We start from the raw sequence: 15,310 nt of genomic DNA, 5'->3' as shown, positions 1-15,310 counted from the left end.
TTACTAAAGGTCTACGTTTTCTAGAATTTATTGAATTCTAATTGAACATTTTTCTAAGCATTTTTGTAAAAGTAATTCTAAGTTATTTTATGTTCGTTTTGTTGAATTTTTAAGAAATTTGCTTAGAAAAGGGAACTAAGCAATTTTTCCTTGAGTTAAATTTTCCAGTCAAAGTTAAGTTTTTGTTTAAATTAATAATTGTTTTCTCTCATAGCTATGATATTCCGATATTACCTCGCATTAAAAATTAAGATTTACGTGTATTCTTTTTGGATTCAAAGTCTATACTGACAACTGAATTAATATTTGTGATATTATCTATTTAAAAAATTAACCCATTTATCCATGGCTAACTAAGTGATTCTGAAAATGATAAATGATAATGATAGGTCTTTGCCATTGGGAAATAATTATATCAAATATTGACAATATGTAGTCATATATGTACCTTATATTTATTAGTTCAACATTTTGCTATTGTAATTATAATGAAAACAGTAACTGTATAAATAATTTTTAGAAATAAAATTTAACATGTTTTTTTTATAGTTTGTTTAGTTTTTTATATACCTTACAAAAATATGATCTAAATTAAATAATTAAAAAGAAAAAAATGTGTTATTCTATATCCATAATAATTTTGATTTTAGATGTACCAAGGCTCACATTGTACAAAGTATTTGCAAGGAAAAAATGTATATATACCTGCCAATACTTCTCAAGCTCTTATTGAAGGAAACCTTACTTCAGCTTTTAAAGTTATATCACATTCTAATGATATGTCACCCGGCTGCAATAAATATGCTCACAGTTCCATTTGTCATACTGCTTATCCGTTATGCAGAGATGATAGAACTACACCTATGCCAAAACTTATTTGTCAAGAGGTTGGTTGGTTTTTTTTGTTTAATAATGGTTTGTATAATTTAATATTTATTGTTGTTGTTTTACAGGACTGTGAACTATTGGAAAATGATATATGTAGTCAAGAATATGCAATTGCAAAAAAACATCATTTACTCGGTCGTGTAGTTCATTTTCCCAGCTGTTCTTCATTACCAAAAACTAATTGTTTTGAACTTGGAATTGAGAAACCAGAAGTTAATGAAGGTAAAATATTACATAATATTTTATAAATTATAAACATATATATAATTGTTATATAAATAAAAAATATTATTTCTTTTTATAGATGAGAAATGTTATTGGGGACTTGGAGTATCATATAGAGGAACAACATCATCATATCAAAATTTAACATGTGTTCGATGGAGTCAACAGTTTTTTGTAAAGACTTCTAGTTTTAAAGAACTTCAAGGTGGTCATCGCTTTTGTCGTAACCCTGGAGCTGAAGAGAATGAACCTTGGTGTGTCATAGAAATGCCAGATACTGGACTCCTGAAAAAAGTGATTTGTGATGTTCCTCATTGCAGTAAGTTGATATTTTTCAAATAAACAAATGAATAGTTTAGTTTGAAAATGTATATTTTTTCAATTTAGTGAGAACTCTTCAGTTACCAATATTCATTGTAAGCACAGTTAGTATTAGTTTGTTTATTGTTCTATTGGTAATGGTAATTTGCTGCATTCGAAGAAAAAGAAAGCGACAAAATTCAGCAATACGACGAAGATTACCACCTTATGCAAATCAAAAAGTAATTATGTACAACTTAATATAAATAATATATTTTTAATATTAATCTTGTACGATTGTTATTTACAGCAAGATATAGTTAAGGGTAAAACTAATGGATTAGAACTATCATCGTTAATACCTGGATCAAGTGCGTCAAGTCAAAAATCAGATAAATACTCTAAAGTAAGACAGTACGCTTTGAATGAAATAACATTTTTACAAGAAATTGGCGAAGGTGCTTTTGGTAAATCTATTTTTCTTAATTAAAATATTCAATTCTATGTACATTATTTATAATAATAATAAACTCTAATCATTGGTATGTATTAATTATTTTAATAGGCAAAGTTTACAAAGGTCAAGTGCCTAATGATATGGGTACTATAATTATGGTGGCTATTAAGACTTTAAAAGAAGGTGCTAGTGCAAAGACAGCAGCAGACTTTAAACGTGAAACAGATTTAATGGGAGAATTAAGACATCCTAATGTTGTTTGCTTAGTGGGCATGTGCTCACGACCAGCTTGTTTATTGTTTGAATACATGGCAGGTGGTGACTTACATGAATTTCTTATGGCTCGCTCACCACATTCGCCTAATTCTCCAATAGCCCCACCATTAAATCAAGCAGATTTCATGTATATTGCTACACAGATAGCTTCAGGTTAAATATTGTTGTAATTCATTACTAGTTTTACCTGTTGGAGTAAATTTTATAAAATTATATTAAATATTTTTTAGGTATGGAATATTTATGTGGCCATCATTATGTACACAGAGATTTAGCTGCTAGAAATTGTCTGGTTGCTGAAAACCTTACAGTAAAAATATCGGACTTTGGTCTGTCTAGGGATATCTATTCATCTGACTATTACCGGTATAATTTTTACTTATTGATTATTTTTAAGTTTATTAAATAAATCATACTTAAACATATTTATAATTTTTGGTATTGTTATAACTTTATTTTTTATAAAAATTGCAACATATATTAGGTATACCCTGGTTGATATTAAAATAAGCCTAGTTAGGTGAATTTAGTTGACACATTTCATGATTTAAAATCCAAAATAAAATTTTTGTAGAGTACAATCAAAATCATTATTACCTGTAAGATGGATGCCACCAGAATCAATTTTGTATGGTAAATTTACAACTGAATCGGATGTTTGGAGTTTTGGAGTTGTATTATGGGAAGTCTACAGTTATGGTTTACAAGTAAATACTTTGATTTCTGTTAAAACTTTATATTGTTTTTAACTATATATTTTTTATTTTTTTAGCCATACTATGGATATAGCAACCAAGAAGTAATTGAAATGATTCGCTCACGACAACTACTACCGTGTCCACAAGAATGTCCATCACGAATGTACTCATTAATGATGGAATGTTGGCATGAAGCACCTGTACGGCGACCTAATTTCACAGAAATTCATTCTCGACTCAGACAATGGGCAGCCATGTCTGTATCGTCAGCACCCACCATGACATATTCTATGGTACGTCCAGGAAGTCAGTCTGATCGTACAGGTTCATCAAATGTCTCGTCTACTTGTAGACCAGTAAATATATAAGCTATTAGAATCTATTCAAATGTAGATATATTCTTGTGTACATAGAATGATAAAATTTATAACTATTAGTTGATTGTTTTAGTACATTTATTTTGTAAATTTACATCCTAAATTCAATATTTGTTTTATATTCAAACAATGATTTATAACAGAATTTCAATTTCATTATCAATAATTTATATTTAACAAGATCTAAAGACTGTACCACTTTATTTTGTATTATTATTTATTTATTACTAGGGCTCGGATTTTAAAGCAAATGCTTCTTTTTATATATTTAAGAAAAAAATCTAATTTTTATACATAAATACATTTTCCGTTAATCTGTTTCGAAATAAACAAATTTATTTTTGCTTTTTTTAGTATAAATGCTTTTTTTGCTTTTTTATTGCTTTTTTCAGTTATTCTAGCTGTGGAATTTTTATTTGTTTGTTATGCTATTGTAATGAAAAAAATGTTTATATAACTTATAAGAAATGTGAAAACCCGCAATAATAATTATAAAATTATTATAAATATAGATATTATATTTTACCCATCGCCAGACTGTAACCGTACCATTAGTGTGAAACGACCTTAAAGGTATAGATTATCGATCTACAGACACAGCTTAGAAGTCGATAGCTTATTGGCTATTGCATATAGCCTGTAGAAACTACTCTCAGTACTCACTAATCGTATAACATCGATATCTAAGTATGCACCGATTACTTCGGTGGATATAGAGCAGTCATTTTCTATGTATAAAAACATCTTGTCAGACAATAGAGTCAGTTTAACTTCTGAAAATCTTGCCAAATACATGGTAGTAAATTCTTTTTTTAATTTAAATTAATTTTTCAATTTTTTTAACTCAGTTTTATAAAATTATAACTAATTTATGTTAACTTTTTGTAATGCTTTTTTTTGCTTTTTTTAAAATGAATATGCTTCATTTTTGCTTTTTTTTTTATTTATTATGCTTTAAAATCCGAGCCCTATTTATTACATATTTTTCTATTTTTTTTTTTTATATGATCTCGGAAATCCAAATAATACCAAGAAGGTACAAGTTACTCTAAAATTGATACAAATAAAACATGGCATTTTTTATAAAAATTGTAATTAATTAATAACATTTTTCAATATACATCCAGTAATTATTTTATGTGATAATAAAATAAATTTATTTTATGTATACATTTATATTTCATTGTATGAATTGAAATAATTTCTCAGAATAATTTCATTTATTTGGGATGATTCGCTAAAATAAAATTTTGCTCAAGCCCAATCATAATTTAATTACCTCAGAAACAAATTTATAATCCTAGACTAACAAATTTTTACAATTTATTTTGTTTAAGATTTAATTATTATCTGCTGGATGTGTATTATTCTTATAAATAACAAATTGGATATTTAATCGAAGTATCAAAAGTTCTCTCCGTTATGAGCAGCAGTTACTTTTTCTGGTTTCCAATCACATATTATAATTGGTTGGATTCTATACTAAAATCATAATTTGATTGTGTTTCACAAAAATTCACTAAAAACCATAATTTATTTATAATTTTTTATCTGTTGTGCCATTAATTAGAAGTCTTAAAAAACAATCTAATATTAACTACATATTATTCATTAGTCATATATGGTCGAAAGTAAAATTTGAGTATCGTGCTCTTGAAATAATAATTGACAAGAATGCTATGTGTGTTGGGTTATAATAACCATTCGACGGTTGTAATAATTTTCTCAAGTTGTGATGATGTCTAGATTATATGTTTTGGCCTTAATAACTTACTATTTGTATTATTATTATTTTATCAAGTGTATACATGTGTTTTTATTGTACATGGGTACACAATTAATAACGTTTTGTATGAATTAATATATTATGTATATTGAATATAATTAGTATATCATATATTGTTGATTACCTGGTAATATTAATTATAATGTGTATTCCCATGGGACTAATTATGTTTTTTTTCATTATAATATGTATAATTACCTAACAGATAATGTCATTTATAAATAATTTTTTTTTTTTATTTATTTTTTATATATATATTTTTATTTTTTTTTTTTTTTTTGTACTCGTAACGGTACAATCTAGTCTACTTAATGTTAAGATATGTAAACAAAACTTTAAATATAAAGACTGTTGGAAATTATTTCAAACAAACCGTCATTAAAAGTGTTTATTATTATTATTATTATTATCCAATCATTTTTCAGTGCAATATGCTTTCGGTTAACCCAGAGGATCTTCATCTCGAAATAGTTGACTAGAAATTTAGATATTGATCAAAAAACTACATTATCATTTTTGATTAGAATGAACACTAACCGAGCTCAAGACGTGTTGAGCAATGATACAGAACGGATGCCTAAGAGTCAAAAAGTGCAATGCAGTTATTGATAGAAATCTTAGTCAAAGTAAATCCAAACAATAATAAGTATTCTGCGGTTAACCTATCTGAAAATGTTTGTCTACTATTTTGTACTGTTGCCAAACCTTTGGGTTACTATAAATGTTGTGCGCCGCAGATATAATCTATTATTGATAAATATAATTGAAAAAAATTTACTTTTTTTTTCTAACGAGGTATAGATGTGGTTGTAATTCAGCAGATACTTTTAATCTTGTAAGATTATAAGTATACTTACAAAGATCCTATTGTAAGGGGCATGATTTTTTTTTACCGGCCTTTTGCAATAAATATAAGTACCTAGGTAAGATAATAACTTACGCGTATAGCTAATTAGTAGGGATTATATGCGTTCAGTGGCGTACCGATAGGATGGCAAATGGGCAATGGGCCATGGGCCCACGACTCTAGAGGGCCCATCAAGAACAAATATAGTTAATTCAAAAACAAATCACAGCGAAAAAAAAACAGTGAAATTCATAAATACGATTCTCTTTAAAAATTTATGTACCTATGCTCTTGTAAGATTAAATTATAAAATGATCCCAACAAGAATTAACGTCGGATGGGGCATTATACATGTACACGTCGTCTACATATAGTGAAGGTTTTCGTCTTTTTCGGTTTCCAAGAGACTCTAAAAGACGAAAAACTTGGTTACAAAATTGTCGCAGTGACAAATAGCAACCTACAAATTCATCTGAGTTGTGTGAAGTAAGTATTAGATTAAACTTTAGAAGCCTTATTCATAATGTATTTATACAATTTAGTCATGTTAATATTTTTTGTCGTTTTCTTTAGAACATAGTTATTATTTATTATTTTATATTTTTTGCATATTCTAATAAATCCATTTCGAAGAAGGTCAATTCGAACAACATCCTCTGGATGGTGTAAAAAAACTAAAACCAAATGCTTTACCAACATTATTTGCTATACCAAATGCACCTCGCTTGTTGGAAACCAAAAAAAAAAATCTCTGTATAAGGTATATAATATAGGTAAGACTTAACTACTTGTCTATTATAATAGTAGAAAAAATAATTTTTAAATTTAGAAATATTTAGAAGTACAATTTTTTAAAAAATTAAAGTAACCAATATATTTTTAGTTCATGTCCTTATATAAATTAATGATTTTTAAACGTGATACATTCTGTACTATATGAATTAGGTATATATGAAAATAACAGTTTCAATAAAAATATTCGGTACATAAAATTATACTTTTTGTTTTCTTTTGACACCCTTAACTTCACTTACATAAGGGCGTCGCATTTTTATTTTACCCGGGCGTCAAATTTCTCAGATCCAGCACTAATAATTGTACCTATACATATTAATGTGTAATAATTAATCATTCAATGCATTCGGATTCGATATATTTTTTTTAATTATAGCTACGCACACAATAGTTCTTATAGTCAAATAATATACATGATAATGTAATTATTTTTTCATAGCATCATTGTATATATTTTATACACCATACTGACTGTAGTCTACAAATTTTGTTAGTGATTTTAGTCTCACCGTTTTCTGTAATAAATGAATTTGTAACGGCTGAGCAAAAATATAAATATAATTTATCGAAGAAACGTTATGATATTATTTGCATTGATTTTGATAACCCCGTCTGCATATTATCATTTATGTCTCACGGGTAGTGTTTTTCTGTTAATTTTCTATTATTGGTCCGTACACTCGTTCTGAGATTCAGCGATTTCACTTCTGTTCCATCGCTGCGAACCAACTCGTTACTAACGGACTCACCATCTCGCTTCCTGTCCATTACCTCGTCGACAACTTCTTCTCCAAAGTCTTCTGTATTTTGATGTCCAATACTTTGTGTTGTCTCGTCGTAAATGTCTCCTTCTAAGTCTTCCGTCGCGCAGTATTCAACGTTCGGTGACGTCTCCTCAAAAACGTCTTCCCTATCTCTTCTGAAACATGATGTTGTACCAAGAATAGTCTTCTCTTATTAATTGGCGGCCCATTTCAACTTTTTTCTAAAAGGGAAAAAAGAAAACATAAATTACAAATAATTAAATAATCATAGTTTTCAATATTGTCACAAATCGAAAATTTTAAGAAATAAAACAAACATCAAAAATCAAAACGTCCAACGCACATCATGTGAGAATACACAGATTTATTAGTCATTATTTTTATAATACCATTATTTTCGTTTTGTTTAACACAAAAGCATACGAATAAAAATAAAAAAGTCGACTAATATTTAATTTAAAACGATTTGTCATTGTTATTCATAAAACGAAACAAATATAGAATAATAGTACCGAAATATAAATACACCTGTTTTCAATGAACTAAAACCATATTCGTATGGTATAAATAATGCAAATATGTAGTCGTATTAATGACACAATAATAAATAAAAAATAGGTAAAGGCCAAATTTAAAAAATATTTATTTCATTTAATTAAATACCTACTACTTATTTATAATATTTACCCTCCCTCCATCGACTTCACATATTTCAACCATCTTTCCAACTTACCAACCACTGTAAAATTGAGCGCTAACTTATAGACGTTATTTGAGGTTATGGCATATTTTCTAAATAATTATAATTAATTGTATTTGTAAATCGTAATGTTCATTACATAAGAATCATTGCTAAAATAGACTTGTTCCGATTTCAATATTTTTTTATATTTTTCAAGTTAATTACCTAGTAGTTATGATCGGAACAATACTAGTGTTGTCCAAAAAAAAAAAATGTTCATTGACGCAAATCGATGCTTGATAAGTAATTATTTATAAAATTAAAAATTGCAGTATTATATTTATGTAAATTCCGCACAAACTACGATAACGATCGATCATGCGTATTGAGTAGGTTCCATCGCGTGATCTGCAGCATGCGATTTAATTCACCGCGTGTCGTATTAATTTCCGTACTGCGAAATCACGGGTTTTATACGCGTTCAAACGTTATTAAACGTTACGTTGAAGGTTGAAAACCGTCGGGTTCCCAACAAAATACAGATAAAAATTTAAAAAAAAAACCACGTTTTCACAAACAATAAGCGCAGTGCGTTTGCACCTACCGCTAGCGGCTCGGTGATATCTTTTACCGGGATCGCACGGACGTGGCCGTCACGGTCCGCGGACGTAATTGGACGCACGGAAAACTGCAAAACTTCGATTGAACGCCATGCGGAACAGCAATTGGTTCCGACCTGGAGAGCATTGAGCCCACGGTCTGTATAGGACGTAGTTAGTAGTGACGAACACTCCGGGCCGAAGGATTCCGGCGAGAAAGGATTGACGACGTTGCTGTATCGCGCGGAAGCAGGATGCACTGGCAGGCGATCCCTTTGACGGTGGTCACGGTGTGCGCGTTGTTCGCGTTCACAAAACACGAGGTAAGACGGGACGAGAAAACGCACAGGGTGGATACGACCACCCTGCCAGGTACTCCGCACACGGTTCTAACGCGTCCGTCTCGTGCAACAGGGTCTGGTGAACGTGTTCGGGTCGAGTCTGGTCCGCGAGATACGCTACACCAAGTTCAACATGAACTTCGTGAACTCGTCGGTAGGCACCACCCACTCCGGGATCCGTTCGGTGCGCAACAAGCACATGTTGTACATTCAGTTTAACACCAACCGGACGTTTACCAAAGTTCACGTGAGTCCGCCCTTACGACGTCCGCTAAACTCTCGTGTTGTACGGTCGCGAGGGCATAGGCACTCGGCAGTATCACCTCGCCAATGACCGACGGTAACCCGTCCCTACGGAGTTCTTCGCCACCCGGGAGGGGTCGTCGGTGTAATTGGAACGAGGAGGGGGTAGTTATTTGGGTAGGCAGACACAGGAAGAACGCGGGATTCCCGTTTCCTTTGGACTCCGTCTCGGTCGAACCGTAACGGCTTCGCCGCCGACCAAAACAATTGTTCTTACCGACATGTCAGCGGTGCACTGGAGAAATTTTACGGACCCAAGTAGAAAATCTCCTTCGCCGCCCTAGAGCGCTACTCGATTCGTCACTGCAAGTGCGCGACCGTCAATAATACGAGGGAGTAGTTGGTGTTGTTCACGAGACCGTTTTTGAAACGATATTTTCAGATGAAAGTCAGCATTTCCAAGTGCAAAGAATATTATATCGATTGCGAAAACGTCATATTGTTCAACATTACAAACTTCTGCCCGAACTTTGACTCGATCAAGTATTACGTGAAGACCGAAGGCGAATTTAAAATTACAGATCTATGTCCGATTCACGTAAGTACATCCATACCTACTGTTCGGCTCTAATAGCGTTGTTGCGAATAAGACAAACAGCAAAGACAACGTTCGTGTTCTAATGTTATGCGTAACTATTTGCGAAATCAATCGACCAGCGAAACGAACGGTGTAAACTTTGTATTTTAGTCGTAACTGTTAACCTAAAACGCGTCCGAACAGTTGATGCTAAAATGGTTTCACAAATTAGTAACCAATTCGTAATAATTCATAACCACAAATTTGGAATTAGTAACTTAAGTATAAAAACCCAAAATCAATTTTTTATTTTTGGGTACATTATACTTAAGTTACGAGTTCTAAATTTGTGGTTACGAATTATTACGAATCGGTTACTAAATTGTGAAATAATTTTGACAACAACATTTTTACTTTGTGGTGCCAGGGTCAGTGACCTTTATTACGTTGGTCGGGTGACTATTCTGTTATTCTACATATAATTTTATTTCTACTGGTATATGGATCAAGTCTGAAACCCGCTTAAAAAAAAAAATATTTGTATAGATGCTCAAAAACAATATATACACGATCAGAAAAGTTTTCACTGAACAAAAGTTTTTGATCAATTAATAAGTATAACCTTATACTTCATTCAACACAATATGGAGTTTAGAGATACATTTGATAAATTATTTCAACCAAATAATGGAAATTTCTTAGGCTTAGTTCAACTTTTTGGTAAGTACGATGATGTTATGGCAGAACGTTTACGTATCATATCTAATAGAATCGAGTAAAAAAACATTGCTACATTCATGAAATTCAAGACCAATTGATAAACTTAATGGTCAATGACATTCGTAATATTATTATAACAAATCATCACGAGGCAAAATATTATTCAATTATTATAGATTGTACATCAGATATAAGTAAATCAGAAAAAATGTAATCTACTATTCGTTCGGTGGAGAAGGTCGGAAATAGTATAATTATAAAAGAAGATTTCATTGACTCTATAACTGCTACTGATTTTACTGTGTTAGATACTCGTATTTCACAGCTCATGTAGCGAACCATCAAAAATGACAATATTGAATATGCCAATTGCATGGGCCAATTGCAGTATATGATAATGGAGCCAACATGAAAGAACAAAATCAAGGAGTTCAGGCAAGATTATTAAGAACGAATCCAAGAACATTTTATATTCCATGCAGTTGTCATTCTTTGAAATTTGTTAGTTGCTGATGCTGCATCGTCTTCTAAAGGATCAGTTTATTTGGATTAATACAACGTTCATACGTATTATTTTTGGCTTCTGTGAGTTGTTGGGAAATTCTTAAAAGACAGATATCAGGATTGTCTGTCAAATAAGTATGTACAACTCGTTGAAAAAGCCGTAAAAGTGCCGCTAAAGCAATACGTTACGAAACAAATAATATAGTTATATTACACTAATAGAAATTTCTGATTTACCAAATGCTGAAGCTGGTCTTCGTCACAAAGTGCAATGTTTAGTCGATAACCTATGTGAATTTGAATTTCTTATATTACTAAGTGTTTGGTACGGTTTACTATTTCAAATCAATGTTGCCAGTAAAGCAATGCAAGGAATTACTGTGAACATAATAACAGCAACTTCGATTATTAAAGATTGTTTAAATTATATTATTTCTTATAGAGAAACTGAATGTATTTCAGCTGTATATATATATATAAAACAACATATTATATATGTTGTTTTACTAGTTAAATCTTGAAGATAATAAACAATTATAAAATTCTACAAACTCCTACCCTAGATAGGGATATAATTTTTTTTCTTTAAATTTTAAATAATGCAAGTCTTGCAGCAAGATAAAAACTATAATGGCTCTGCAAGATTAAAACAATGACTGCTACTATAGCAAATCTATCTTGGTTTGCTCATTACTAGCTGAAATTTTAACGTGGAAACAAGTTTTAAACTCAGGAATTTTTACTAATTTTTTATTAAAAAAAAATAAATTTTAGTATGAAAGCTTAGACAAATATCAACCTACTCCAGAAGAAAAATTTAAAAGAGATTTTTTCTATTGTCTAATTGATACTGCTATAACTTCAATACAATCACATTTTGAACAATTGGAAGCTCATAAAAATACATTGGGATTCTTATAAAATATTTCTGATTTACCCAAACATGATACTTTGGTTAAACATTGTATAGATTTATACAATACACTTAAGAAAGAAAATCAAAATGATATTAACGGAATAGATTTATGTGTTGAGTTAGAACGCATTAAAACTCCATTACCAAAAGAAATGTATTCTCCAAACAGTATTAGAATATATATTACAATTTAATAGGTCAGATCTAATACCAAACACTTGGATATCTATAAAAATTTTGTTAACAACTCCTGTGGCAAAAGAAGTTTTTCAAAACTAAAATAATAAAAAAGTGTCTTCGTTCATAATTAAGAAAGGAAAAGCTGACATCTCTAGCAATTCTTTCTATTGAAATGAAATAGTTGAACAAATGGATTTCTCTGAAATTATGAAAAATATTTCAAAATCGAAGGCAAGAAAAAAAGTCTTTATCAACATTTAGAATTTTCTTTTTTAATATTAAAATTAAAGTAAATTTATAACTAATTAACAATTATAATAGTTATGTAAATTAAATTTATTGTTTATTTATTTATATTTTAGAAAATAATATAATCTATACACATGTAGTACAATAAGCATAAGAGACGTTTTTAAATATAATGCTTTTTGACGTAGGTAAAAAATCAAATGGCACTTGAATTTAATTAAAATTACAATGAAGCAACTACTATATACATATATATATATATGGGGAGGGGCGCATATTTGTTCATTCGTCCAAGGCACCAATTACTCTACCGCCGTCACTGCTTCTAAAAAAATGTGTTGGACCAATTTTATTGTTTGTGTATGCAATATATCACAGCACCCGTTACGTGACGATGTTTTATTTACGAAATCGAATTATCTTGAAATGTTACAATATTCATACTTATTATTTTAATGGATTCGTTGAATTGAAACCAGTTCAATTTGTTTTCGGTTTTTGTGATTTCAGGGTGAAAAGTCTTTCACTAATTTCACGATCAATGCTGACTACTTCGGAGCCATGTTCAGTTTTCCGACGGAAAAATGGTGGGAACTTTATTGGAGAACATGGATAAAATTATACGATCAAAAAAATTCAGAATTTCTTAAAGCCACGTGTGATTTTTATTTTGTACAGTTTCGAAGTCATCATCACTAAAACTTTTGATATTATATAATTTGATTTCGATATACGATAACGAGGCACAATATATATATATATATATATATATATATATAATTGAACGTTTAGGATGATCACTACTCACACGAATCGCCAAAAAGTATTAAATATTCAATCTTAATCTTAAATATTTATCTACTGAAATTCATGCGGGTTCATATTGTGATTACTTTTGAATTATCATTATTACCATTATTATTCGTTATGCATTTTTTCTCGAAGTTTCGAAAAGCTCTTCGGATTTTATGTTCAACGCGCGTTCGATGAGATTCACTAAAGCATTGTCGTTGTACCGAATTCAAACCGTACCACCCAAGAATCGAAAAGTACGGCTTTAAAGTTTCGTTCGTTTTCAGATAACTACGGTTGGAGTTTACATGACATTAACCGGTATATTTGCAGTGATCTTATCGGTCAAAACACCACGTAAATATATATATCGGAAATACATCATATAATATATTGTAGGTACCTAGTCGTGATTTACACAATCGTTTTGGTCGTATAGATACTAAAATTCGTTTAAATCTATCACTTTTTGGGGAAAAAAAAAAATTACAAAAAACCGTACCTGATTGAGAATCGAACTGAGCACCTTGAATATCGGAGAAAAACAGTTAATCGATCGCAGTAAAACTCGAAAACATACGTTTGGATAACCGAAAAAGAAGACGTGTTTCCTATTCTAACCTAAGCAGCTTGACCGCCGTCCATGTACTCTTACCCGTTGGACACTTCTATGCGTTATTTTGGCTATGGGTTTATATAGTACAGGCACGTCTTCTACTTAACAGTACGCCCGACCCGGCTATCGGACGTACAGGTACTTTACAATTTTTTACTAGTATTTAAACTGTATTATTGATTTCCCATAGTTGCACACATGAGCATGACGACTACGTCCGCTTTAGTGAATCTTACCGAACGCGCGTGGAAAATAAAATCCGAGGAGTCCTTTGGCACCTCGAGGAAAAATTCATATCAAATAGTGATAACTCAAAAAGAATCCCAGTATGACCGTGCAAGAAATGCAGTAGATTGTACTGAATATTCAATACGTTTTGGTGATCTGTAGAATTTCTAATATAGTTTTTATTAATCGTCGATACAAAAGTACGCGGTTTGACCAGTATACGTAAATGTATTCCATATATAGAAGTATGTAAGTATGTTAGTGTATTCCGAGTAGATTTTTACAGGGACATAAAATATTTGTCCCGGTGGCACTAAATAATAAAAATTATCTGCACTTTCTATGCTCATAATTTTTTCATAACTTATATGTATGTTTAGTGTGCAATATTTTGCTTATACTTTTTCAATACAGTTAAATTGAGCAATTTACGTTTTTATAAACAATTATTTTTATTATGTGAACATGACGATAAACAATTTGAGCGTACAATACATCAAAGCTATGCGTAATTAGGTACTGTCTTAATTTTCGTCGATAACAACCCGTTTCCTGTGAAAATCACACGACCACACGGGTTGCGATTTGTGTACTGGGACTATATTATTTTTAATTACAGATAAAGTGATATTCGTAATACGTAATTTGTAGGGCCCCCGCTTGCCCCCCTCTTGGGTCGACACTGTAAGTGAACGTTTCCTAATCAATACGGACGTCGTATGTTATAAATGGACCGGAATTCAATAATTAAATTATATCTTAAAACTGTTAGGTAGCTTAAGAACAAAGAAATTAACATTTTCAACACGTGTGCTAATGTGAACCGTTGAATATCGTTTTGTAAATCAAAATACCATAACGATTCTCAACATAGGGCACTCTGTATAGGCAATTTAGGTGCATTCGGAACTTTAATAATGCTATTCACTTGCCAACGCCATTGTTGGCGGCGATACGTCTTAATCTCCCATTGAAAAATAATGTGAACTTTTAATTTAATAAATATGACCGAGTAATAACCTACACGTATAATAACCTAAATATTAACGGGATTTCGGTAAAAAAAACCACTGGAAAACTTCGATTATTCTACAATCCAGATTTCATGTTTGACTCACAAAATCGTATATATTATAACATCAATTTCACAAATAACTTTAACCATCATTAATATCGTATCTAATAAATTATTAGTTTTTGGTGGAAATACATCATATATTTTTATAGGCCTTATTTTATACATTGAAAGA

The 15,310-nt window shown here is 30.7% G+C and overlaps 2 protein-coding genes across 2 annotated transcripts in view; both read left to right on the top strand.

Moving 5' to 3' along the window:
- LOC112685932 (tyrosine-protein kinase transmembrane receptor Ror-like) overlaps positions 1-3,321 on the top strand; it is a 71,436-nt gene extending 68,115 nt beyond the window's left edge. Inside the window, exons 7-15 of the mRNA XM_025557992.1 lie at positions 651-887; positions 954-1,110; positions 1,193-1,432; positions 1,501-1,655; positions 1,724-1,880; positions 1,979-2,299; positions 2,377-2,512; positions 2,721-2,853; positions 2,919-3,321. Coding sequence (XP_025413777.1) covers positions 651-887; positions 954-1,110; positions 1,193-1,432; positions 1,501-1,655; positions 1,724-1,880; positions 1,979-2,299; positions 2,377-2,512; positions 2,721-2,853; positions 2,919-3,212 — 1,830 coding nt within the window. The 3' untranslated portion in view covers positions 3,213-3,321. The remainder of the gene's footprint in view (positions 1-650; positions 888-953; positions 1,111-1,192; positions 1,433-1,500; positions 1,656-1,723; positions 1,881-1,978; positions 2,300-2,376; positions 2,513-2,720; positions 2,854-2,918) is intronic.
- A 5,475-nt stretch (positions 3,322-8,796) lies between these two features.
- Positions 8,797-14,411, top strand: LOC112685966. The gene is made up of 4 exons (XM_025558041.1): positions 8,797-9,017; positions 9,109-9,282; positions 9,721-9,876; positions 12,935-14,411. The coding sequence occupies exons 1-4, from the start codon at positions 8,949-8,951 to the stop codon at positions 13,121-13,123; spliced, it is 588 nt and encodes a 195-aa protein (XP_025413826.1). The 5' UTR covers positions 8,797-8,948; the 3' UTR covers positions 13,124-14,411.
- The last annotated feature ends 899 nt before the right edge of the window (positions 14,412-15,310 follow it).

The sequence above is a fragment of the Sipha flava genome, unplaced genomic scaffold, assembly GCF_003268045.1.
Source record: "Sipha flava isolate LNK unplaced genomic scaffold, YSA_version1 299_pilon_pilon, whole genome shotgun sequence".
Lineage (NCBI taxonomy): Eukaryota > Metazoa > Arthropoda > Insecta > Hemiptera > Aphididae > Sipha > Sipha flava.
This window is presented reverse-complemented; position numbering and strand designations above follow the sequence as displayed.